The sequence below is a fragment of the Lagopus leucura genome, unplaced genomic scaffold, assembly GCF_019238085.1.
Source record: "Lagopus leucura isolate 7727_CA_CO unplaced genomic scaffold, USGS_WTPT01 Super-Scaffold_73, whole genome shotgun sequence".
Classification (NCBI taxonomy): domain Eukaryota; kingdom Metazoa; phylum Chordata; class Aves; order Galliformes; family Phasianidae; genus Lagopus; species Lagopus leucura.
This window is the reverse complement of record NW_024962252.1, coordinates 81,218,495-81,244,962: the sequence shown is the minus strand read 5'-3', so window position 1 is coordinate 81,244,962 and position 26,468 is coordinate 81,218,495. Positions and strand designations below refer to the sequence as shown.

The 26,468-nt window shown below is 40.0% G+C and overlaps 1 protein-coding gene across 1 annotated transcript in view; it reads left to right on the top strand.

Annotated features, from left to right (window-relative positions):
- The window catches only part of KCNH1 (potassium voltage-gated channel subfamily H member 1), a 179,978-nt gene that overhangs the window by 48,259 nt on the left and 105,251 nt on the right, over window positions 1–26,468 (top strand). Inside the window, exon 7 of the mRNA XM_042894006.1 lies at window positions 1,100–1,529. Coding sequence (XP_042749940.1) covers window positions 1,100–1,529 — 430 coding nt within the window. The remainder of the gene's footprint in view (window positions 1–1,099; window positions 1,530–26,468) is intronic.

Here is a 26,468-nt window from a genome sequence, read left to right as displayed (position 1 = left end):
GAATAAACAAACTTCCAGTAAAAGCTGGGGACCAGAAGTATGCAATTATACATTTCCAGAAATACTCATTAAACCTGTCTATTTAAATTTTAATCAGAGTTCTCTGTATGAAAGCCATCATGATAAGGAGGAATAGGGGAGAAAGAAAAAAAAAAAAAAAGCAAAGCTTTTCTATGAAAGACTGTTCAGCTCTTCTAGTTTTCCAAATGGCTTTGAATTTCTGTTTTTATTTATCTACTTTTACTTGGGAATGGAAATCAGTCTAAGAGTTAACGTAAAATCCTACATGCTATCCTAATTCTGTTTTATGGGAGCTGTACTGGTATTAGCACAGAAATACTACAGTGATAGCAGAGCTGTCAAAAAAATGATGTGAGGATTAGACAGTGAGATATTTGAAGTACTTAATCTTTGTGTGGTCCATCTGAGATAGAAAGACCGATAGTCTTTACTTTCACACATTGAAAGTAAACACAGGAAACGTGTTTGCACTGAAAAAATACAAATCGCTTGGTACTTCCAGTATTTTTTAGACCACCTTTATTTATCTTCCTCCTATGTCTGACCTAAATACTGCAGACTGTGTTATATTTGAGAAAATAGAGCACGTGTTGCCCAGTATTGTACTGATGAGAAAGTCAGAAATAGCTATGAGAGGTTCATGACCCCAATTGCTGGAATTAATTCAGTGGGTGTCTTACCATGTTCCTCTCAAATATTAGATTTGTATAATTTAACGGTCAGTGATTTTTGTATGTATTTTCAGCCAGCCTAATGTAGCATGAGGATACTCAGGGGCAGTTTACCTGCACAACTGAGCACGCCTATCATTTGAAGCCTTTACACAGATATTTGTTGACCTATCGAAAACACCCAAAAGTGAAATTCAGAGGCCTGCAAAATGTTAGTGCATAAAGATAAGGCATGTATCCGTCCCTGAAAAGAATCATTATATAGTTCATGTTTCACAGTCTTTTTTTTTTTTTTTTTTTTTAGTGAACACTTAATTCTGATATATCATCTCGTGTCTTTACAAATGTCAGTTACAAATGCTGCTTCAGTCTTTGATTCTAATGCTCGCTGTTCTTTATCCTTCTAGGGCATCAGTAGCCTCTTCAGTTCACTTAAAGTGGTCAGACTACTTCGCCTGGGTCGTGTCGCTCGGAAATTGGATCACTACATAGAATATGGAGCAGCAGTCTTGGTTCTGCTGGTGTGTGTGTTTGGTCTCGCAGCACACTGGTTGGCCTGCATTTGGTACAGCATAGGAGACTATGAAGTCATTGACGAGGATACAAACACGATCCGAACCGAGAGCTGGCTCTATCAGCTGGGAATGTCAATAGGAACACCTTACCGTTTTAACACATCTGGCTTTGGAAAATGGGAAGGTGGGCCAAGCAAGGATTCTGTCTACATCTCCTCGTTGTATTTTACAATGACCAGCCTCACCAGTGTTGGATTTGGAAACATTGCACCGACTACAGATGGGGAGAAGATCTTTGCTGTTGCGATGATGATGATTGGCTGTAAGTATTAGAGATTGTGTCTCTCACACAGTGTTGGATAGCTGTGTACCGTGAATACTGAGTGATGTATGAACATCTAGAATAATGCCAAACATTATTATACATTTTAAAAGCAAAATATCTTTGGTGGCAATACAGTTATTCACACTTAGTTTTAAAATCACAGATGGAGATATTGCTTTGACTAGCAAAAATTCAGTCATTTTGGATGTGATATTCTATTAATATCATTTCAGTATCTCATGTAAGTAAACAACAAAATATCTAAAGCCTGAGGTATTAAAAATTAATACCAGAGTGAGCATAGACAACCCTTGTGCTTAGATTTGGTATGTGGCAAAATCTTGGCATGTGTACATTGGACAAGTAGGCGAGAGGGTGGGGAGAAGCCTAGGAGCATCTTCACAGGAAAGAGGCAACAGTAGCTTTCTAGAGGCTATGAACTCCACTGAGGGCTGAGCATACATTCAGATCCTGAAGGAAATACAGTCCCACTGCCCTTGGACACCCCTTCTGGCTTATATTTCCTTGTCGCAATGCATTCATGTTTGCCAAGCTGTCCAGTTTTTGGTCCATGCAAAGTGCCTGGAGACTTGCTTGCAGTTATGTGCCATACTGTGTCTGCTCTTCAACTTGATTGTGCTTTCCTACATAAGGGAATCAAAATAAGGGGAAGAAAAAAAAAAAGACTTAATACATGGAAGAGCATATCATTGTTATGAAGAAAGAGAGAAGCTTATGTATGATAATAATATATTTAGGGGAGGAAAAAAAAGCCCTTGCTAAGCAGAAAGTTAAGCCTAATATATAAAGAAACTCAATTAGCACCAACATTGCACTATAGTAATCTGCAGCTTTGATTCTGATATGTTGTTTTACAGCAGAAATGAAATCCTATATTGAAATTACGCATGCGGAGGTAAGCAGGCTTAACGTTGAGAGTAGGAAGACAAGCATCATTGATTGAATAGGGATTGGGATTTTTTAGCTGTAAAAATTGTTAGTTTTATTCTCATAGCTTTTTTTGCTTCTAAAAGTCTCATCATCTTATTAAAACACACTGGTAGTAGAAGTGGAATTTATGAAAATCTTGGAGACAATTACAGATTTTCCTCAGGACAATGTGCATGAGACAGTGTGGCGGTGTAGTGCAGAACAGGCTTCCAAACATAGCTCCTGATGAAGATACCTGCTTAATAGGAAATATCCTGACCTTTGGCTTATTGTTCATTAAGTGTTACACTCGTGATACTGTCTAGACACAAATAGCCAGTACTATTATTATTATTCAGTGCTGTGAGTACTCAATGAACATAACCTTTATGAAATCAAGAATGTGTGTGGGGATATTTTGGAGTTATCCCTGCTCCAAACACTTCATTTGAAAGTGTGATTGGAAAGAAATGGAATTTCTACCTGGTGAGAACTGATAGGTATCTGCTTTGAATTGTGAAATGAATTTTCATTTCAGCAAGTTTTTAAAAGATAGTGGTCTGGTAATCTTAAATCTAATGAATACAGTCACATTTGACAGAAACAGATTTTTTTTTTAAATATTTGATTGGACTTCTGAACCTTAAATAACCACCCTGATAAATATTGGTGTATCTGAACATCTCTATCCTACGAACAGCTACTTGGAAAGCATTTGCACGGTTCATAATATGTGTTTGCAGGAATAACAGTTAAGTGATCCAGTCTTTTGGTTTACCTCTCTGAATCTTATAGGGTTTTATTGCTTTTAGCAGGCATGATGTTTTGAGCTGTGATCGTTCCTGAGGATGAGAGGAACTAAACAGCTTTGTTTAGCTTGCTACTGTTTGGAGCCTAACTGTTGATACAGTTTCTTCCACTATAAAATGCTGTGTTAAAACAAGTGTTTTGCCTGTAGAATTAAGCTCTCAAAGACTGATGTGAGCTTGAACTAGGTTAGTTTTGTAAGAATTTTGTCTGATCTGTTAGGAACCTAAAAGATACAGGGCAAATGTATTGGGGGATAAATTTGGATGAGGGATAAGGAGTCTTATGGCTGGAGCTTTTCTGTGTCACTCAGGAAAATCTAAATTTGTTGCTGACCAAGTAGCGTGTTTGTTATGGGCTGAGGTATTCACATCACAGTTGGCTATGTTTTCCTGTTTTGCTTGTCAATTTATGCATATCTAGACACAAAGATTTGCATCTGTCAAACGCCAGTGCATCAGAAATAAGCACTTCTAATCAATTATGCCAAGGTGTTACTGCCCATTAGTGAAAATAAAAGGTATATGATTTCTTTCTTACATTTTGGCATTAATAGTCCAATTAATTTAGATGCAGATCTCAAAACCATGAAATGTTACGTATTTTATGGTATGCTTGTGCTACTCATATCTGCACGTGCTGGAAAACAAGTCCTTTGCAGGTAAACTTAATAATAATTTAAAGCTAAGTTGACGAGCAGCTAAAATATATGTTATTTTCTATATTTTTATCATTGCCTATGCAATTGATTTTATTTTTGGGGTGAAAAACGATGACAACAAACACTTTAATAAACTTCCTATGCAAGTTGGTTTTTATCACACGCTTTCTGACACTAGGAAAATAGGTTTAAAAAGGTCAGGCAACTGTGTTGTGGTAATCTTCCTGATGATAAAGATCTTTGCTTGTGCTGGGGGGGGACTAAAAGGACAGAAACCTTGAAAACCAGTAGATTATTCCACAGACATCTGTAAATTAAATGTTTACTGGAGATACGATCTTTGATTTAGACCCTGTGATTTGCTGAATATCTTTAAATGATGAACATAAAAGCTGAAGTGTGCTTGCTGCACTGCTCAAACCTATGGCCTGTAGTGGAAGAGGAGAAATCCATTTTCGTTAACAAATAAGCACAGAAGAGTAGAATTGTGCTGAAAATCCTCTTTTCCACTGTTGTAATAATTCATTGGAGTAGTACACAGTGATGCTCAAAACTGTGCTCTGATTGTGTATGAAGGCAGCGGTTCGTATCTCATCTTTCAGTAGCACAGGGAATTCCATTTTCTTTCCATGATCCTAACAGTTTGACTGACTGAAGCTCCAGTTGAAGATAAGTGGAATTTGCAGAGCCCAACTTCAAATTTATTACTTGATTAGCTTCTCCCCTGCTAGAAGGTGTCCATAAGTACTGTGTGAATTTATCTTGTTTTTGGAATGACTGGGTGTAGGCAAATGTACATACCTGTGTATTTAAACAGTCCATTGAAATACTGCTAGATATTTCACAAATTTTGTGTAAGAAATGGAAATAACAGTGGTTCTTTTCCTTTGAGGATGTTATCTTTTTTAGTTGAGTACGGAAATATACTAAAAAAATCATTACTGAGATCCCTGAATTGTCACTATAGTGTCATGAGAAAAAGGTTATTTGGGGACATATATATATATAACAACCAGCATTAATAATTCAAATTAATTCCAGCAAAGTTTTACTTTAAATAAACTGGAAGTATTTAATAGAGTAATTTTTTCCCCTTGGGCCAATTAACCTCTCAACTGTGAATAAATAGTAGAGCTTCCATTAGTTTGAACAGGAAAAAAATTTAGCTGATTAGAAAGAAAATGATGAAATTTCCTTCTATTTGTGGCTTTTATCCTGTGCCTTTACAGAGTAGTAACATGCGCTGTGTTAGCCAGCTCACAGTGTTAAACAGTGCCATGGCTGGCCAAGCCCATGCTCACAGTTACATTGGTAGAGATGGCCTATGACTCCTGTGAAGCCGATCCTGAGGCAGAAATACATTTGTGTGCTGTTATCTCCTGGTAAACTTATTGACCACTGATAATAGCACTTTGCTACAGTGCCAGATAGCTGTTCCAAGAAGTATCTTAGTTCCATTTTCCTTTTTATTCAGTATTTTGTTTTGTCTACTGTAGCAGGAATGCTAAGTCATGTCTTGAAGCAGTGATTGAGCACCTGGTAGGAAGGCAGGACCAACCCAGGGGAACTCAGGTGCATGCAATGTACCCGAGTGATTGCACCTGATGGAGCCAGGATCCACCCCTTTCTAGACCTGATGTAAGGGTTGGCAGGGGGGGTGAGGGTATCTTGCTGGAGATCTCTGCATACCTGAGGCCTTCTAAGGGTAAGCAGGTTTTTTTCATTTTCCCTTTGTTTTGGTGTCCATGGCTGCTGCATCTGAGCATATCCTCACTTGCTGCAGCCTATTGTTGCTGTGCTTTCCATCGTGTTATAGCATTACATTAACTAAAAAGATCCATGTACTGTTCAATTAGCTTCGCTAATGTATCTCTATCTTGGACCAGTGGGAATCATGACTGAGTGAGCACAAGTGTAGGCCTGATAAAAAGTTTAAGATACGTGATTTTGTGGAAGGAAGGATGGGTATGTCTTATTAGTGATGAATGGAAACTGGCTGATTGAGATGAAACGGCTGCATGTGGGCATGGAGCCTGTGGGGCAGTTTATATGTTTGCTTTTACATGAAAGCAAAGCATAAGGCACATTGTGTGCCTCATGTCTTAGAAGCCACCTCCCATGGGGATGTACTCTTTTGTTCTCAAATGCAGTGTCTCTGTGTGCTATCCTACTGACCTTGTGGTGGCTATGTTTTTTGGGCAGGCAGTGTTTTATTGTTGTTTGTTCTGACATGGGTAGGTGCAGATGCTGTTTAGTGTTGTGAGGGAGTACAGTGTGCTCATCACATAGCGCTCGGGATGTGTGTTCCATTGGTCAGCCCCACTGAAGGGAGACACGGGTAGGTGAAAAATGCTCTCCACTCTTAACCCCAAATAATGCATATCTATTTGGGAAAAACATATTATTTTAAGATAGAGGTGAAGTACCCTGTGGCTGCTCTTAAGCATTTCTATTCACTGCATCTAATAAGATACGCGTATTTCTATGTAGCTGTTTTTCTTGTACGTATGGTGAATTACAGCTTTGTAAAAAAGGCTCTGTCTTCATATCTGTCAGTGAACTGACCTGTGTGTTTCAGCCTATGTTCATTCAGAGAGTGTGTGTATATGTATACATATATCTGTATCTGTCTATGAAAATATGAGTGCTACTAGTGAAAGTAAAAGCTATTAGCTCCTCAACTTCATTGCAAATGAATATAAACACATTTGCTTATCTTTTTCAAGATGGGTACTAAATAGCTAATTAATAGGGAATGTGTCTACAGGCAGATCTTCATGAGAGGCTGATGGATACGTAAAAACAGGTTTTAAGCCACCTTTTGCAGATGAGGGAAAGACATTTTTCATTTTTAATACTTGAGGAAAAAAAAAGCTAATGCAATTTTTAGCTTCTCCCCTGTGGAGATGTGTGCCTCAGAATAACAGCTCTCACATATTTTGTTCAGTGAAGCTGTCAGATTGGGTTGCGTAGTGTTTATTTTTCCTAAAAAATAGCAAAAAAACTGAAGACTTTCATTTGCAGTTTTCGTATCTGGGCACTGTGTCAGCAATCTCCTTGCTCTGCAGGTGGAATAGGGATAAACAGTTCTAAAAATGTTTTGCATTTTCCACCTATAACATAATATTAATGAATGCTTGCCTATCTGGACTTTGAGCAACTGAGCAAAATCTATCATACTTGCTTTGGGAGACCCTACAAGATCTCAAGCTTTTAGTACTGTTTCAAGGTAAATTCTTATGGTTATCCAGGAACTTCCTGGAACAACAAAGCTTAACTCATCTGAAGGAAAAAGTTCACTAAATGATAAATTAGATCATAATTTTCACTGTGAGCACTATAATTAGTCCAGGTAGGCAGAGCAAAGATGGAAAAAAAAGAGAAGCAGGAGTTAAAAGGTCAGAGTCAAGGATGTGCATGCTTACATACTGCAAGAAATTTTCAGCCACTGAGTTTGTTAATCAAAACAGACCAGGTACCAAAAAATGCTTGTCTTCACTGATATTGTGCAGTGCTAGCTGCCCTGCTGCACTTCACTGGTTCTCTCTGATTAAGGTGGATGTGCATCCTAGGTCGATGAAGGAGCTGTCTTAGCTTTGTTCAAAAGTCTCAGAATAACTTCTTTCTTGTTACACACGTGACAAAAAAGGAATGAGGATAATGCTAAGTACATTTGAAAGCACAATTTAGATAGTTTTATTTACAGTGGTCTGCCCTACAAATGCAAACGTCCCCCTGAACTGTAAGGAAATGGTGGCAGTTGGTATCCTGACACAGGTCAGTATTGCTACATCACAGCCTCACAAAAGGAGTGAGGATCTCTCAACTTCACATAGGAGGTTTGATAACTCCCAGCAGGATAAGAGGCATTCAGAGACACTCATGAATGAGTATAGCCATAAACTGATGAAAACTAGGCAATTGGCATCAAAATATCTGAACAAGATACAGATGTACTCTAGCATCCTTTGTGGTGGGGGTACTGAGGCATGCGTTCCCCTTGTAGTGCAGTTCCTCAGTGGTTAGAGCAAATGGCTGTGGCTAAGCTGTGTGTATTTACTAACAGCATATCTAATTGTAAAAGAAGCATGTGTAGTGCATATGCTGAACAATTCTTAGGACTGCACTGCTTGTGCTACCCCCCAGTAGTGATACTACTTCAAAACTAGATGTGAAACCAGATCCTCAAAACCGTTAACTCCAACTCTTGATCTGTACTATCATCTGGAACAGGGAAGAGGCAAATTGTGCTGGGAGAGTTCTAGCAAAAAATAGCAGAAAACACTAGTACCTTTGTAGGGATGGGATGCCAGGGGCATGTTGATGTTGGTTTTGCTGGTGGTCAGTGGCCTGAAGCTGAGGGCTAGCCTTGTGCCTGGTGCTGGCTAGGTCTGCCATGATTGTCACCCACAGGCTGAGCACAAGGGCCTGTGAGACTTCCAGCCCAAAACATCTCCTGTATGCATGCTTGTTGCAAGTGTGTTTGTTTTTTATTTATTTGAGCTCGTATTAGAAGAGAAAAAGAAACTCTGCCCTTGAAAAATGATTTCCTCAGCATTATCCCTGTCAGTGTGACAGAGATCTTTTAGGTACCACAGAATTCTCGCTAGCCACTGAGGTTGTGGTTGGGATACTTTCTGTATGACTGATAGCTTTGAATTGCTTTTCATTGTTGTTTATCTTAGCCACGAGCAACGCCACTCAAGTTAGTAATTCTTAACTTAAAAAAAGTTTTTTTTTTATAAGTGGAGGCAGTCTTTCCACATTTATTTCCTCACTTCTCTCATCTGTGCTTTATTGGTTTTATGTTGAAGCTGCTTATGATAGTTGAAGAGCTGATGTGCTATTGGTATTAATTGCTAAGCAACTGTTTGGGATTTCTGAACGTTATTTTCCTTGGATGCTTTGTCCATTAGAAAGAACCACCAGATGTGTCATGGGTATGCTTCTCAGCTACACTGAGTTTTAGCAAAAAGCCAGGAGAAAGTCTGGAGAGAGTTTCTCTCTGAAGGAGGGTTTGGCTGCCAGATTGTAATTTTGGCCCGGTTATCTCCAAATGTGAAAATACCTCATTTATTGCTGTTAAATCTAAAGAAATTTAAAATACAAAAAAAAAACACCAAGCCAAAAACTAAAAGACAAATGAAAAGCTCCAGAACCCCAAAGTCATTGTGATAACAAGGAAGTGGACAGACAACATTGCTGTAGGCTTCTTGGTTGTTTAAGCAATCCGGCAGGCAGTTGATTCCTGGGGGATGCAGTTTTCAGTGACGTGAACTGGGATCTCTCAGCAGCAAGCACAGGACTGCACCAGCTCGTGGTAGCGTTTGCAAAACTGCTGATGAGCTGAAGCATCTGGGTGCCTGGCCTGCACACTTATGTCATTGATATTCAGTATGTACAGGGCGTGCTGGAGGGGTGCAGTCAGTGCTGACAGACTTCACAACATAGCAAGCTCCAAACCCAGAACTGTAGCTCACAGAAACTGCCTCCTCTTAGGAAAAGGGCATCAGAGGCGTTGCAGATTTTTAAAGGGTTGCTATAGTGAAACACAAAACACTGGTGGCAAAGCTGGTGAAAGGGCAGACTCTAGGTGTGACACCTATGAAAATAGCTCACTCCTACCAAATTTGTTGTCTCCAGGCTAAGATAGACTTGCAGACTTTTTCAGGTTTACACCACCAGTGTTAATCCTGTAATAAATCTGTCTGTGCTAACGGCCATAGCTATATGGCCAGTGCCCCATTTAAATGGGGTTAGTCATCTCCTCACCACAATGTGCTTCAAAACAATATTTATAGAAGAAATAAAATGTTTTTTGTGAGTATATTAATTTGATTGTACTTCATTTCCTGATCTGCTCTTGGGAAATATAAGCTAACTCTGTGTGAGATGTTATTTTGTACTATGCAAAATGGAGTAAGCAATGCTCTCTTTGTTGTTATTTAAAGTGTAGATGACCAGATTAAAGCTAGATGAAATTCCTGCTGTCAAATTCCCTGCAGAAGGCAATTTGCAAATGGCAAGAGTAAATTTGCCATGTAATTTTGGTTGTGGAAAAAAGAAAAAGAACAAAAAAAATTCCAGAGCTGTATCTTGATGAATCGTGCCATGATGTGTCATTTTTGCATTACTGACTAAAAATTTCAGGCTGTGCTTCAGCCTAATGGTTCTAGGGAGTGTCTCCACCTCTGAATATAGTAGAATTTAATTGCTAGAATAATCTCAGGAAATTTGACTCCAAGTCACTGTCAGAATCATGCAAATCTGATCAGGATTTTTGTGGGGAAAAAAAAAAAAAAAACACAAAAATCTCACAGTCTTTTGTCTCTTGCAGAGTTTGATCTTGATTTCTGTCAACATTGAAATTTTTGAAATGTAAATGGAGAAAAAAAAGTTCAGTGGAAAAGAAAGAATGATAAAACTGGTGGGTTTTTATTTTTTTTTTTTTTTTTTTTTTTTTTTTTTTTTTTGAAGTTGTGGATGAGAGCTCAGACTACAGAAATGTGATAGATAATTGCTTTTTCTCTGTCACACAGTTTCTAAATTTTTACCTTGAGTGACTTAATTGTGATGAGGAGGATAAGGAAAACAAATAAGTATCCCTGCTGTGGGTGCCTTTTTCACCTGACGTCTTTAATATCACATGCTGCAGTAATCTCATTAGTGCAGTGTTTCGCTTTTTTTAGGCCATTTCTAAAATTGTTTCCTCTCAGTAGATTTTAAACACTGAAATTTGGTGGCTTTTTCAAACTTCTATCAGCATGTGCAGCCAATTTGTTTTATAATTTTGGGTTCTGAAGAAACATCGTTAACTCAATGTGATGTTTAAGAGGGAAGCACCTGATGTGTCCAGAACATGGACTGAAAGTACAGAAGAGGAAGAGGAAGCAGGAATGCTTCAGGCAGTTAGTTGGAGGATAACAAACAAGATGAATATTTTGCCTCCTTGGGGGGAAAAAAAACCCAAAAACTTCAAGAGTCGTTGTGCACAGAAGGTGTGACAGGTTTTTCTTTCTCTCTGCAGTCTTAAGAGATTTTTTCCCTAGCAGCAGTGCTATTTCTGAAAGATAGAAACCCTGGACAAGGATTTAGTTTTATGTAACAGTATTCTGTATTTCAAAATCTGTTTCTGTCTAAGAAGAATCCAATTAGGCACGGAGAAAGAATAGCAAAATAGCACACTTGGTCATATGAGTCATTTTGCCACTCGTCATCTAATATGAGATATTAAGGAAGATCTGAAGCATCTTCTAAGCACCTCTACCTCATCTTCAAAAAGGAGGTAGTTATTATGCTAATTGCTACTGGACTCAAAGACTTGCTGTAGGTTACAAAATGTTGGAGTAGAAATATCTTGCCATTGCTGTAACATCAGTGGCTTATGGATGTCCCTGACCACTCAGATGAGCTATCCTAAGAATGAATAAGGATTAGCTGTGCTTACCAGATCAGTGAGTTTGAATGTGTTCGGCTGTTTCTATATTTTAAAATAAGATTTTTTTCATTTTATAGAAATAAGTAGTTCTAAAGGATGTAATTACTACTGTTTATTTTTTGAGGCAGAGAACTCTGAAATAGTATAGGTCTGTATGTGAATTGCTATCTGAATATATATCCTATCACAGCAGCACCCTGATGAAAGAAATTTTGATCTCCTGAGAAAGCAGGGAGTATATGTGAAAATGTCAATACCTTTTATCCACAGTGCAGTAACTCTTGCTGCAGTTGGTGTGAAAAATGCACAACGTAACTTACTAACAGCTCCCCTTGCCTTGGAGGAAATTAGAAAATTTATTCTTCTAACTGAAGGATTTTGACAGCTTATAGGGTCTAAAATCCTCTGTGCCATATTCTTTACTTTAAGGTGCCTTACGGTAAAGAATGAAATACTTTATGTGTTAAAGCCTGACGTTTTATTCATATCAACATGAATTAGAAATGTTTTTTTTTTTTTCTTCTACTTTAAAATCAAGCCAGTAACTGCCATGGATGTTGTGGAAGTGAATTCTTCTCGTTAGGTAACCTTGCCCTTTCCTGCCACTGGCTTGAGAACAAAAATGCGTGGCTTGATAAGTGCAGGTGAGTGGAGTGATTGATGGTCATGGTTGAGTAAATCTTCAGTGGGAATGGAAACAGTCTGAGCAATTTTCACTTAAAAAAAAAAATAATAAAATGAGGGAGCTGGAGGTTAGTAACATCTCCCAAGTGTTCAAAGGCCAAATTTGAGGAGAGAGAATTGGGCTTAAAAGAAGAACTACTTTGTGATGGAGCTCGAATGAGTTTTTTGTGAGGTTGTTGTTTTCATTGAGCTTTTTTTTTTTTTCCTGGTAAAATTAATACCTACTACAAAAACCTGGAAAACACAAATGATATTTCTCTTCTTTGGTCTCCATGACTGAAAGAGTGTGGTTTAAAGCACGGTGCTTTAAAGCTGACAAAGACTTGAAAGGGGAATTTGAGACAGTTAGTTTGATGGAGAAGAGAGCGCATTAGGGCACGAGATAAGTATGGCTGATTGACTGTATTGATCTTATGAGGATTAATGTACTCTAAAGTGTTTTGATCATAGTTATACCAATGCAAAACATATCTCACTTTGAGTGTGTAGTCTGTATCCAGAGTGGAGTTATTTTTTGTTCAGACACATACTTCAATAACACAGAAGTTTGCAGGGGAGACTAGTGTTCTATAGGATCACTGTGTTTCCTTGGGCAGTCAGACATGAAGAAAATGCTCCTAGCCGGCCTGGTTAGAACGCAAAAATATGATCCTTCAGTATGTGGAGTGCTGGCACAAGGGTGCACAGCACAGTGAAACACCATTCAGAAGTTCACTGACCAGTGAAATACTAGGGCAGATAGTTCAGAAAAAAACAGGGGGAATAAGGGAGCCTAAAATAAGTGCGGCCACACTTCTCCAGCAGTTTGCCTTCAGCTGAGAGGAACCGCAGTCTGCTGGGAAGCTGGTCCGTGCACAGAGGTAGAGCAGGTCAGAAATAGAACTAACTTCCAAGCCTTGCACACAGTGCAAACATGTGTAAAGCACTGCTGATGACATTATAAATACTGCCCTTGAGGAAGCAGTAATGGGTTTTCCTTCCTACAGCTGTTTTATAAGCCGCATCGTGGCTGTGATCTCTCTTCAGCAGAGATTTAATAAGAGATGGTGTCAGAAGTGGAGAGCACCGTGTAAGGACTCTGGGAAAGCATTTGACAGCTGAATATAAATGAGAAGTGCTCTTTCCTTCAAGTTGCTGCTGTTGACCTTGTGTACAATATGATGATGTGTATCCACTGGATGGGACTTGGGAGGGGATGGGGCCTGGGTTTGTAGGCCTAGGCTTTAAGACAGTGCTGGAGATGACTGAAGAGTTCTATAAGGTTTGGATAGAAAAAGAGGCAGTTTCCCTAAAGGAGGCTGTACAGGCGGAAAAAAAGCAATAACTTAAACCTGAGAGCTATTTGTGTGTATGCATGCAGGAGCACACTGCTAACATCGCTTTCCTCATGTAGTTTCTGTCTCCAATCTCATACTGCAAGATAGTGCTGCTCTCTACTTTTAACAAGTGCACCATGCAATGCACAAAACGGTTCATAGACAGTAATATTTGCCTGAGGCCACAGTCAAATTCCCAGGTGGATGCTCACAGGGAAGTTCTGCCTTTCAGTAAATAGTTGCTACTGGCTACACAGTAGTACCTCTGTTTTAACAGCTCTGGAGGATTCTCTTACCAGCTGCCTGGTGGGCCAGTTGCATTCTTCTAGAGCAGGTCTTTCTTTCCCCAATGACCTGCTCTTCGAAATGCCCATGAATTGCTGGTCCTTCTGAATGCTACAGGAGTGCATACTTCTCATGAGTTCAACAGGCTGTAGCTTCATCTCAAGTGAAAGAAGAGCACTTGCTGTAGTTACAATTGAAAAACACCAAGTTTCCTCCAGAGTGTGTGCCAAGCCCGCATGCAGAGTGTGTAGAGAAAGCAAGCTGCTCTCTTGTGCCCTGCTTCTGAATGATCCAGTGCTCCAGGAGATAGGAAAGCATACAGATGTGCCAAACTGAAGAAAACAGACCACCCGCAACCCACAAAAGCTGTTTGCCTTAAGGAACAGATTTTACTTTCACAGATTTCATCCTCCACTGACTTCAGTGGTGCTGTTCCTAAAGTGTCCTTTGAGGAGCTGCAGAGGCACTGGCCCTGCAGGAGCTGTTCTGTTTCTGTTTCCACTGAGAGTGTTTGCAGTAAAGGAAGACAGAACGTCTTTCGTCCATGGGCGTGATTTATTCTGAGCTTGGTTCAGAATCTCTCTTCAAGCCTACCTGAAAAACCCTGATGGTGGAAGGCAGGGGATGGATATAAGGATATGAATTTTTCACATTTGTGATGTACATACCTAGATGTCAACAGCACCTACGCAGGACTCTTAGCAGATAAAATCTAGATGAGATTGTGAAGTTAAAATATTAATGAAAAGCTTTAATAAAGAAACCTAGCAGTGTCAGCTAATTCTGTTAGCTTGAACTCTCTAGTGCTTTGTGGAAACAGCTGCACTTTCAATACTGGTGTTCACTGTTCCGGAGCTGTCAGGCAGGAGCTGCAACTCACAGATACACAGTCTCTCTAGTGGGAGAGGTGTAGGCACCTTCCCAGTATCAACTGCTGAGTTGGGCTGATATCTGCAACAACAAAACCATACTGTGCTTTTGTATTCCTTGCACGATCTCTGCGTTGTTTCTATGTTTTATCATTGTGCAGTGAATACACTGGGTGTGCTGTAATTCAGACTGTGGACTTTTAAAATTACAATCAGACAAGTAAACAGAGCATAACAACTGTGATCATCAATTCAAAACAGCTTGATTGGATCAGTGTCTTCTCATTAGAAAGGAAAAAAAAACCCTCAACCCCTAAACAAAGAGCTTTTTTACTGATGGCTTTGTGCCTTCCACAAGCTGATGATGTGTTTTATGTTATTGCTTGTGTTCTGAGTCCTTCCTACCATTTCTGATTTTACTGCTATTATCTGTCTGCTGCCATCATGATAGTATTAGAAACTGAATGTAGCGACATCTATAATTAGAGTTGTCTACACATTCTTTTTATTTTCCATTTGACTCATATTCCTAACTTTCTAAATCTTTCAGTGTTCAAGTTGAGATAATGAAGGTCAGCCATTTCTGAGAGCAGGGGTGTTGTTTATATAGTTAACAAAGCAAGATTTTTGTCTTGAGAGCAGATATATAGGAAGAACAGGGCTGGAAATTGATATCTGACAGCTAGAGAGTACTCATAGAGCAGATCTTTTGGAAAAAAGCCTTAATTCAAGAAAGAAAGCAACAATATAAGGACCTTTAAATGTGATCTGTTAGAAATGCTGTTCATGGAAGACACAGAAGGATGCAGTTATCTGGTTAGTCACATACGTACGTAGTGCAGTGAAAGTGCTGAATAATTGTTCTCTTTAGATCAGTTACAAGAGTCTGAAAGTGATGGGAGGGGCAGGATGATACCTGACTTTAGTTGACTCAGTTGGGCAACAGCCACTGCCCTGCAGGCAGGCCCAGGCACGTGGGCATCCCTCGGTGCCTGTGGCCCAGCCTGGCAGGGTGAGCATCTTGGCATGTTATGGGGAAGTGCCCACTGGGAGAAGCAGTGTGGGCTGGCCACTTTGCAAGCTGGGCAAGCTACGCTAGTCCTTAGTATCAGTCTCTTTGTAAGCTTCTCTCAAAGGGTACACAATTCTTTGCACACTCAGTTCTGTGCTAGACCTCATTGCGCTGCTGTGCACGGATGCATTAGCATGCCTGTCAACTAAGCATGACATGCTGGCAAGTTACATGCTGCCTGAAATTGGACCTTTTTGCATTATTTTGTTTGCTAAGATCCTTCAAAACATCTTTAGCATTGTCTGTGGGGGAGCAGATTCACTTCTGCTGTGTTCCTGTGAGAGAGTGCAGTGCTGTAGTTCCATTGCAAGCACAGACTTTTTTAGATATGTGGGATTGGCAGTCTCTGAGTTAATTGGTGATGTCTGCATACTGCAATTAACCTAATTATGGCTTTGATTACATTAATTAAACTCTTGTCCATGACAGCAGCTGTTCAGTCATTTCCCTTGAGGCCCCCTTAGCTGGGGTCATTTTGAACCCTGCTGTTTTGGGTTGGCAGAATTCGGTGAATGTTAAGATATAGTCAACAACAGGTTGAAGACTTCACCCTCTCAGTCTAAAACTTTCTCTTCTTAAAACTGTTGTGAAATTTTGAACGCCATCCGTCAAATTCTGTGCTGCTGTTTTTTGGAAGCTCATCTCCAGAGTAGCTGGAGAGTCTTTTTGCACCAGTTTACTCCCATTTGCCTTATATTGCTCTCTGTGTTGTGCTTGTGGGTGCTATGCTAGTTGCACAGTCCCTGAGAGAAAAACTAAGTCTTGCTTTGTTGCAATAGCATTAATTTTATTTTTTTATTCTTCAGTGCAATTAGCTATTTTGCATCACAACTTATTCTGGAGAGTTGTTGACTTGCAAAGGGTTTGGATTTGGAAAATGTGCCATAAAAACTCTAGAGTCAGCTTTGACAGAACCAGCAGTGGCATAGCAGGGTAAGAAAATGAAGGTACTGTTTCTGAGCTTCGTGAGATATTTTTGTCTTTGGTATTTCTGCTGTATGAAGTGTCTGCAGAGATCTGGTACAAATCAGTAAGGGATGAGGATTTTCAGTGGAAAGAACTTCTTGGTTTTATTTCAAGTTAGAAGAGATGCAGTCTTTGACTTCTTGGAAGCAGATAATGGCAGAGCCTCTCTGATTAATCTTGTGCTCTTCAGTTCTGATTGCTTCTCCTTTATCTTCTGAACAGGGGTATTGCAGTGGCTGTTAATTCCCTTTTGCAGTAGTTGCAGTGTTTGGCAGCTAAACCATGTCTAGCTGATGCTATGAGGGAGAGAAGGACTTGTTCAGGAATGTCCTTACGCAACACAAGTGGGAAGGAATTTGTTTCTCCAAGTGAAGGACCCGGCCTTTGGTCTGATGTTTTAGACCAGACAACAGCAACTTAAACATGCTAGCAATGTTGGGATGTTGAATGGGACCTTGGTGGTAGACTCTTACTGCTTACTGGCATGGTGGTTTGTGTTAGCTCCTGAACCTTCTCTGAGGGTATTTTGCCAGTGACTTAGAGGGATAAGAAGTTGTGGACTTAGGGATACGGTTGTAGATTAAGAAATGAGATGTGTATAAAGATGTGTAAAAGGGTTTGTGCCTGGAAGCTGAACACCAGAGGCAGTAGCCATATTCAGCAGCTTTAATTGAACCATCCTTGTTCCCATTCATGGCAATTCATTGAATGCATAGCTGGGAAAGCTGGGCCAGCTTGGGGCTTTCCTGGAAGCAAGAAGTGTAGAAGTTTGGTATGGATTGAATGGGTTGATAGCTGACAGAAAGCAGTGGAGAAATGGTTACTTGAGCAAGAAAAGACTAATTCTGATGGAGTAAATCCTATGAAAGCACTGATGTCATGACACCTTTTATGACTGTGTTTTATAAATGTGAGTACTTCAGCACATGCCTAGGAGTGGTTCCTCCACAGCCTTATAGCAATTGTAATAACCTATATGTCTATAAAGATTTCCATGCTGATTTTGTGACATTTTCATTCAGTCTATGCAGAATGGTGTGATTCTAACTGCAGTGAAGAGGGAAAGTTTTCGTGGACAAATGGGCAAATGAAACGCAGGCTTTCCTGGTGCTGCACTGCTAGCTTAATTGTTAATACTCAGGTGGACAGGCAAGCAGGAGGAATTAATGTAAGAAATGTAATCTTAACAGTGATTTATTGGAATCAGTGATATAAAAGATGGAGGAATTTAGCTTTCTCTTTGTTGTAGTTTAAAACAAGTATTTCTATTTTCTGAATCCTTTGGTTTGCACTAAAGGGGTTCAGGTCTTTTGGGGCACACAGAAGCCCCACGTTGTTTGGCCTGTGACAGCTGAGGGTGCTGTGCAGCTTGCAATATCAAGCTGCAGGTTGGAAAGATTCTGAAAATGCTTTTCAGAACTGAGAAGCATTTAAAATTGATGGCACTTTTACAGTGAATACCTTTCCAGAAGACTGAACAGCAGCAAGCCTACAGAGGCCAATTCCTTTATACATTGCCTTATCCCTTGTGATTGCTGTGACGATTAAATAACTTCAGAGTAGAGAAAGTTTGAATGGCATTTGCCTTGAGCATTCTTGTGCAGTGCTTTTTTTAATGAGCTTCCACACTTTCAGCTTGCAACTTTTTGTATTAAAAGCTTTCTCCATGCTTTCACTCTTATTTTTATGTTGATTAAGTTTGCTTTTTAAGGACTTTTATTAGCGCTTGTACCTTTTGTGTCGAGTATGACACTGGATTAAAGCAAGAAAAAGATTTAGATTCATTACAACTTAATTTTGCTCTAACTTAAATCTAGATGGAAATCTGAGTCTATCAGACAGTATAAGAGTTGTATAATATAGGAACAAAAAATGACATTGCTCCCCTTCTACACTGAGAAGGAGAAGACTGTGCAAGTGCAGCAGACAGGACTAGGCATTAACTGCTGGTGATTTGCAGAATGTCATGGTCAATATCTGGAAGGAGAAATGCTGATGTGTGGGGTGAATTATAAAGAGTTTGAGTATCTTTCGCCTTCTGTGCCATGCACATGTATTTTTTCCCTCCTCCACTCTGGTTAGAAATGAAAATTTTTTGTTCCTGTATTATACAATTCTTATACTGTCTGATAGACTCAGCATTCTGAGTTGGAAATCCTAATAGTGAATCCAGTGAAATGTGATTTACTAAGCAGTACCCCCTTGCCTGTGCCCCCTGCAGCTATGAGATGTGAGGCAGGTTTTAGGTCTGTTTGTGGTTTCACAGATCTGCCTTGTCAGTGGCAGAAAATAATGCCTTATTGATAGGAAAGCTTCCCAGCTGAACAGTTCTGCACTGCTGGGAAGGGAAAAAGGTTCAAGATATTGGTGGCATGCTCAGAAGAAGCAGTGTCTCCTATCCTAGCTGCAGAGCAGTGATGTCTAGGTGGGTGGATGCTATCCATGATGGCACAGAGATAAGAAGAAATTGGATGAAACAAAATGCTATTAAGAGACTTAAGGCTCTGCAGAAGGTCTTGAAGATCCTTTCTGCCTGTCCACAGAGTGGCACAAAGGCCTTCAGCCCTTCCTCTCACACCCTGCTTGTTACAGCCTGTTTACTTAGGCTTTGTATGGACGGTACTGTTAGGACCCGACGTTTTTGTTCTCTTTCGTGTCCTCGGTGATAATCTGTCTGGATTTCTTGTCTGTTCCTCTTGGCTTGTTCTAAGTGTTTATTCTTTCATCTTTCTGACTTACTACCTAAGCTTTCAGCATTGAAAAAAATATGGAGAAAAGTAAATAAAAATCATGGATTATTTGCTCTAAGATATATATTAAAAAAAAGGAGCAATTCATTTTCATTAGCCTCCAGCAAAGAAAGTTCTCACTGTATTCTTTGTTATTACAGCCACTGTTTCCCTGATCTGACTTGCAGAGGCTGAAGTGTCTTGCACTGCAGTTATTGTACTCACATGCTATTCCAGCAAAGCTTTCAGGGATGCTTGTTAGCCACAGCTCAGCCTACTGCTTCTGCATTTCACTTATTGATCTCAGTGAACATCTTAACTCAAACAGTTTTTTTCATTAAGCAGGCTTTTGGTAGAATTTCCTTCTCTTGGAGAAATGATGATTTGCTCAGAGGCAGCATTGTTTCTGTGATTCCTGGAAGCTGGTTGCCAAATGTTCAGGAACGGTTGATGCCTTTTAACCTCCAGAAGGTTCTGAACACAGAAAATGAATGTTACATCCCGCTTTGGAAATGAGCTGGTAGGCAAAGGGGAAAGCAAAAGTTGAACAAACCTTGCTGCTTATCTCATCAGCGCTGAAAAATACTGTGAGAGCAGTGAGAGCCAGTGGGGGCTGGCACGCAGAGGAGCGGGCCTGAGCTGGCAGCTCTGGGCTGAGTTCCCAGCTCTGTCACGCTCCCTCCCGTGTGACCTCCTGCAAATTGCTCTGTGCCACCGATTAGCGGTGGGCCTTGGCTCTCCAGCTCTTCACTTTTCACAAGCATGGACTGTCTTTAGTGTGCTGCGTACATACTGCAATGGTGTGCAGCTATCCCTTCCTCTGCAGCACTACTGAAGTGTCTTTTTGGCTTTGAGGATCTTAGTATCATAAAGGCAAGCCAGTCCAGAAAGGTGGACATTTTAATTCTTTCTGTGTTGTTGACCAGTTCAGCTATCATCTGGTTGCTTTGTGTTCCACTTATGCCAGGTTTTGTTTATCTGTTCTATGTGCCCTCCCTAACCTCATGCAGACTCTCTCCTCCTCTGTTCCACTCTTATTTAGCCCTGCATTCTCTCCTCCACCTCCAATCTCAAGGCTCTCTCTTCTCTTAACCATCTAATTTAACGTTGTTTCCCTCCTAGTCATTAGGCTTCTCTAGTGAGGCCAAGAAGGTCTGGCAGCCTCTTTGATGGGTCTGCTAAGCTGTTGATTTAAATTTTGCAGGCTCCATGGTGTGTAGAGACTGCTAAATCACTGTTCCCGTGACAGGTTTCTGAGAGGCTGGAAGAAGACAAAGTATTGAATAGAAAACTGAAAGAGGTGAGAGAAAACAGAAGGGCAGAAATTATGGAAAAATGCATGAAGAGTATCTTTGGGCCAGGTAGATGACAAGAATTTGACAGGGACAAACAGTTTAAAGAAGAGTGCACGTGCGTACATGGGGTAAAAGGATAAATGTTTATCTGTCAGAAGGACATTTGTTAGAGGCCAGATCCTGAGTGCTCAGCGTGAGTAGTGATTCTTAGGGACAGTTTCAAGAAAAGAACACCAGAAACTGAGACTGTGCACCATTTAAAGCATATCAAATGAGCTTGACAGAAAAATATTTTAATAGCTTAGTACTCATGTGCTGGTTGATTACAGCAACAGATCAAAGATGAGTATTCTGTCAAGAATCATTACTATCTGTCAGCCACTAGCAGCTATGTAATATAAAAAGTCCTGGCTGCTGAGAGGCCTTCTATCCTTGTTCTGCTTCTAAGGCCAATAAATGAATATTCACAGAAGCACACAGTTTACGAATGGTTCTTTGCACCGCTTTAAAAGATGAGCATGCAAATTATTACCCTGATTTGTTAAGTGCTGAAACTTGATCCTGCATTTTTACTTCTTTATAATTTGGTAACTTCAATGCCTATAAATGATATAAAATATATTTACCACAATTGTTTGCCTTGCTTATATTGTTTATGACTGCATGAACTGTAGGGTCTTGTTGTATCTGTCAGTTGAAAGGAAGAATTTAAGGTGACATAGTAGACACTATTTAGGTTTTACTGTACATGGTAGAATATCACAGAAGACAAATGCTTCAGTACTGAAACAAGGGAAAGACACTTATGACAGCTGCAAAATCTCCCCTTATGGAAGTCCAGTGATGTTGTGAAAATGATTCTTAATCAATCAGCTAGAAGTATTGGGGAAGTCTTCCTAGTGATGGTTTCAAGACTGCTGCAGGATTAAGCTAGATCGAGTATTGTGTCAACAGAGAGTGGGGGTCTCCACCATCAGGACTTCTCATTCTGGAGTCCAAAGATCAGGAGAAGCCTCTGTTTTCATATTACCCACCCTATGTGTCATGATGGCAAACAATTTATTGTGAGGTTTGATGCCCAAAGACATGCTGGGTTTAATCTCAACTGTGATCAACTGTGATTCTGACTACTTTTACCAATTGCTACAGTCACCTTATATCCATGTACTTTCTCTGATTTTGCTGATGCACATATGTGAAAGCATTTACAGTGACTGTAGAAATTACCTTTTTTTCTGGAATCTTTTGGGAATGCTAGGATAGTAGGTGTTCTTCACCTGTGAGGCTGGCTAAGTAAAGCTTCCTGGAACATGCCTGACAGAAAACATACAGCTATGGAGAGGAGATAGATCCCCGTTTATGGGTAAAAAAGACCTTCTTCTCCCATTCTAATAAATGTTATTACATCATTAGTTTTTACTCTGTAAATTTGAATATGTATGAATATATTGTAATTTGTGCTGGTTTGCTAATGCACTCAGCAAAGAGTAAGACTCAGCTACTCCTCTTAGATATGTTAGGTGATTTATATGTAATGTTTACCTTATAAAAAAAAAATAGGCAGTATCTCTTAACATTAGCATCTACACCTGAGTATAATGATCTATGTTTTTTAAGAAGCTGGATGTGGAGCACCCGACTATGTACGTGCCTACTGTACTGCGTTTAGCTTTGCTGAGTTGTAATGAAACAGCAGAGTCAGCCTGGAATACGAATGCTTTCAAGATTGGAGCCACAGGGACAGTAACGATTACCCACTTCTGAAAGTTAGGCTATAACCCTCTTCACCACTCCAGAGAAAAATACTCTTCTCACATGCAGTCATCCATGGTTTCTCATTAAGAATCCAAATGATTGCTTCGCTTATTTTTGATAAGCTCTTATGTCTTTGCTAATCTGTCTTTTCACTCATCAGTAGAGCAGGCCCCCTGGAGAATCCACTGGCTGTGAGCTTTCCCTGTTTCACATTCTTGCACGTACTGGATGCACCTATTGATTCTGGTTTGCAAGCACATCTGTGATTAGTGTGTGGGAGGAGCGTGACTCAGCCCCAGTCATTCTGGTGACAATTATTCTTCAACCACCTCAAATTAGTCTTCACCTGCGAACATATTCTTTATTGCTGACCTCATTGGCTTACCTGGTATAATTAAAAATGTCAGTATTCTTATTTGTTTTATAAAAAATATGAAACATTTGTAACTGCTTAATGACATAAGAAAAGGGAAGCTTTTAGACCAGATTGTTCTTAGGTTTGTTTAGCTAGCATTTGAAACGCCTGTGTGGAGTACAGTCACATAACTTGTTTGTACTTGTACCCAGAAGTAAAGTCTGTGTGGATGTACAAGATGGGATTTGCAGATCACTCAGTGCCAGCTGAAAATCATCTTGCAGTCTTTCTGTGATTATCAACTACCCCAGGTTTATCAATATTATTGCATCAGAAGCCTCACAATCTGAGCTACTGGGAAGCAAAGCAGCCAGGTATAGCACAGTCAATTAAATGCAATACCTTTAAGGGCTTACTTTCACATCAAAATGAACCTGAAGTGAGAACTAGTTGTCCTTCACTCGGGTATCCATTCTTTTTTGTCTATACCATCAGGTCGAGTGTAGTGGTGCTCTAACTCCAGCAGGCAGGCCTGTTGACTGAGTGGGCCTGACAGCTCCTTGGCTCCTTATCACAATCATTGTGCAGCTGATGTGTAGATCATGTTTTGCAGTGACTGCTCGGAGCAAAGTTAGCCTAGAAAGTGCTAGTGAGCATAAGCCAGATATGCTACAGAAGACCCCAGCTTTCTCTCAAATACATAATTTGTTTTGAGGGTGTTGTTTGACTAGCTTTTTGGTATTAATTTTGGGTACAATGCAGCTAATTCAAGGAAATCACTTTTCTATGGAATCTGGTGTTGGACAAGGGATGTGCAATTTTTATATCAGCTGGTTGGGTAAGGGCAGCACTGCCACCCACCTGTTTCACTTCACAATGAAACCATAGTGCCTTCATCCCACTCTGCTTTTATACTGGGATAATTAGTAGGCATTAAAATTTTACCCTTTCATTTTTTTTTTCCCAAGAAAAGACAAAGCCTAAAAAAAGACTGCGATGTACTTGCTGTGTAAAATGCAAAAGCTTTTGGAAGTTAGTGCTGTAAAGTTAGTTGTTGATGAGAGCTGCTGTGTCCTAAAGTTTAATTGTGGGCATACGTGCTCACACCTGTAGAATAGTGTTTAAAGCTTGTGTTTAAATGCATAAGTGAATTAAGGTTTTAAGTCTAATGAGAAGTGAGATCATTGCAGCCTTAGGGGAGGTCTTGGGTCCTTCCTCCTAGTATTCTTATTGCTGAATGCAGATCCAAACATATTGAGCATGAAATGCAGCTAGCCATGAGCTTGAGCACTCTGGTGGAAGTAGAGGGAATATACCTGGATCCATTTATCATTGTGAGCATAGATTTACTGTAAATACTAAGCCTTAGAGAATGTTGGAGAATGCTGCTTGGCCAGTTCTCTGCAAGCGACTTTAGCCAGCAAAATCTTGTGTTGTGTCTTGTGTTGTGTGGTAGAGGGAAGTATGGGCTAGGATTCAGTATGTACGTGTGTTAGATGATGGCATGGTTATACAAAATTCATGTCTGTTTCTGAACTCCCAAATACCACAGGCTGGTTATTGCAAAAGCAAGCTCAGAAATTGCCAAGAACAGGCCTGAGATAAGGCTGGAGAATGCGCGGCACATTGTAAGGAAAGGGCCAGAAAGTTCAGGTAAAAATCTGAAGCCTCTATAGAATTTCCTCACCCAGGACTTAGTGGAAAAATTCATACAAATCACAGAGGAAATAGGGTAAACAGAGGAGCCAGGAAAACTGAAATGTAAGTAGTTTAACTTTAAAAGAAAACAGGTTTTTCTTTAATCTTTTCTGAGCTGTTTTTTTTTTCTTTTCTTTTAATGAGTAGGTCTGTTTCAGTAATAAATTAAAAAATTCGGAGTTTACTTCTAATTGGGGGCCATCATTTCAGATAACTTGAATGTGGGTAGATAAAAAACAGCTTTCAAAGCAAAAGTGTTCGTATTGGTACAAATCAGTAAAACCCTGAAAGTGGTATCTGGAGATTTAATTTTAACCGAGTAATTGAAAATGGTCGTGTGTTACCCTGTATAAATTGTGGAAGAAAAATGATGCCTTTAAATGTCCCAGTCTTCATTTAAATGGTGATCTGTTCATTAGTGCTGGGAAATGAAATGGAAATCCATTTCAATTTTCTAGACAATTTAAATTTTATTGTCCATAAAATTCTACAAAACAGTGAAATGGTGTCCTTTCTTGCAAATTGCTGAGGATTTAATCTGATTTTACTGTTTTAATAATTCTCCTCATGATGAAACCTGGTAGTGAATACACTGAGCTAAAGTCATCCCATGTTGATAACAGTGGCCCAGTGGTGAATCTGGCCTGATATATTTAGAATAGGGGTCGTTTTTGCAGCTGTAATCTGTCTGTACATTGTTCCATTTTGATAATCAAATTGTGTGGTCTAGAGCAAGGCTTAGCATTCGCCAGAGAACATATGCTTAAAACTTAAAGCATCATCAAGATGGTGCTTCCCATTTAAAGCCCTTCATGACCCCCTAAATATGTTCTGATAAATATCGTGTTCTTTATAGGAAGTGTAGTTGTTGGGTTGTTTTTCGCCCTTCAACTAGTTGTGAAAATCGGTACATTTCCTGGCTGTTCTCTTTCCTTGTCGGAGATGAACCTGTGTTATGGGGGATAAAACTTGAAGAGGTAACTGGAAAGTGCAGTTTTTGTGGAATGATCTTTCTTTTTCTCTAGTCTTACTGAAACTTTTGAATAATCTTGCTGACATTTCTGCTTGCTTATCCTCTTGCTCATTCCTCTTGCCATCCCATATTTTGAATTTTGGCTAAAATAAATTTGATTCAGCAAGAAGCTGTCAGTGGACTCACTGATTAAACTGTAATGACCCTTGAAAGTCTTTCTGGTGTTGGAGGTTAAGGCCCTAATTTCAGTTAATGCTAGGCATTACTGTGTTTGCATTTAGTCATAGTTATTCTGCAGGTTTAAGAACTTACCTGTAATTTGAGGCAGAACATACATCTTCATATCTGTTTTGTGATGCAGCTTTGTATGTAAAGTGATGTTAAGCTCACTATGCCTAACCAGTCAGTAAAAGTGCAGGGCCTTGCAGAAGTATTCATACGTTTGGATAATTTCAGTGAGAAGATCTAGATGAACTCTTTGATGTGCAAATGCTTTTAATTTATAGAATAAGAACCCACAGCCCTGCTTTCCTGGACATAAGTAGTCTTAGTCCAGCCATCAACCCATCGCCCCCAAGCCCATTGACCACATCCCTCACAGAATCGCAGAATGGCCTGGTTGGAAGGGATCTCAAGGATCATGAATCTCCAACCCCCGTGCCACATGCAGGGCCACCAGTCTCCACATTCGATACTAGACCAGGCTGCTCAGGGCCCCATCCAATCTGGCCTTGAACACTGGAGCCAGAGACAGGGCATCCACAACCTCTCTGGGCAGCATGTTCCAGCACCTCACCACTCTCTCTGTAAAGAATTTCCCGCTACATCTAACCTAAATCTCCCCTCCCTCAACTTAAAACCATTTCCCCTTGTCCTGCTGCTATCTACCCTTTCAAAGAGTTGATTTCCCTCCTGTTTGTAGGCTCCGTTTAGGTATTGAAAGGCTGCAGTGAGGTCACCCCGCAGCCTTCTTTTCTCCATGCTGAACAAGCCCAGCTCCCTCAGCCTGTCCTCATAGGGGAGGTGCTCCAGTCCCCTGATCGTTCTAGTGGCCCTCCTGTGGACCCACTCCAACAGTTCCCTGTCTTTCTTGTACTGGGAGT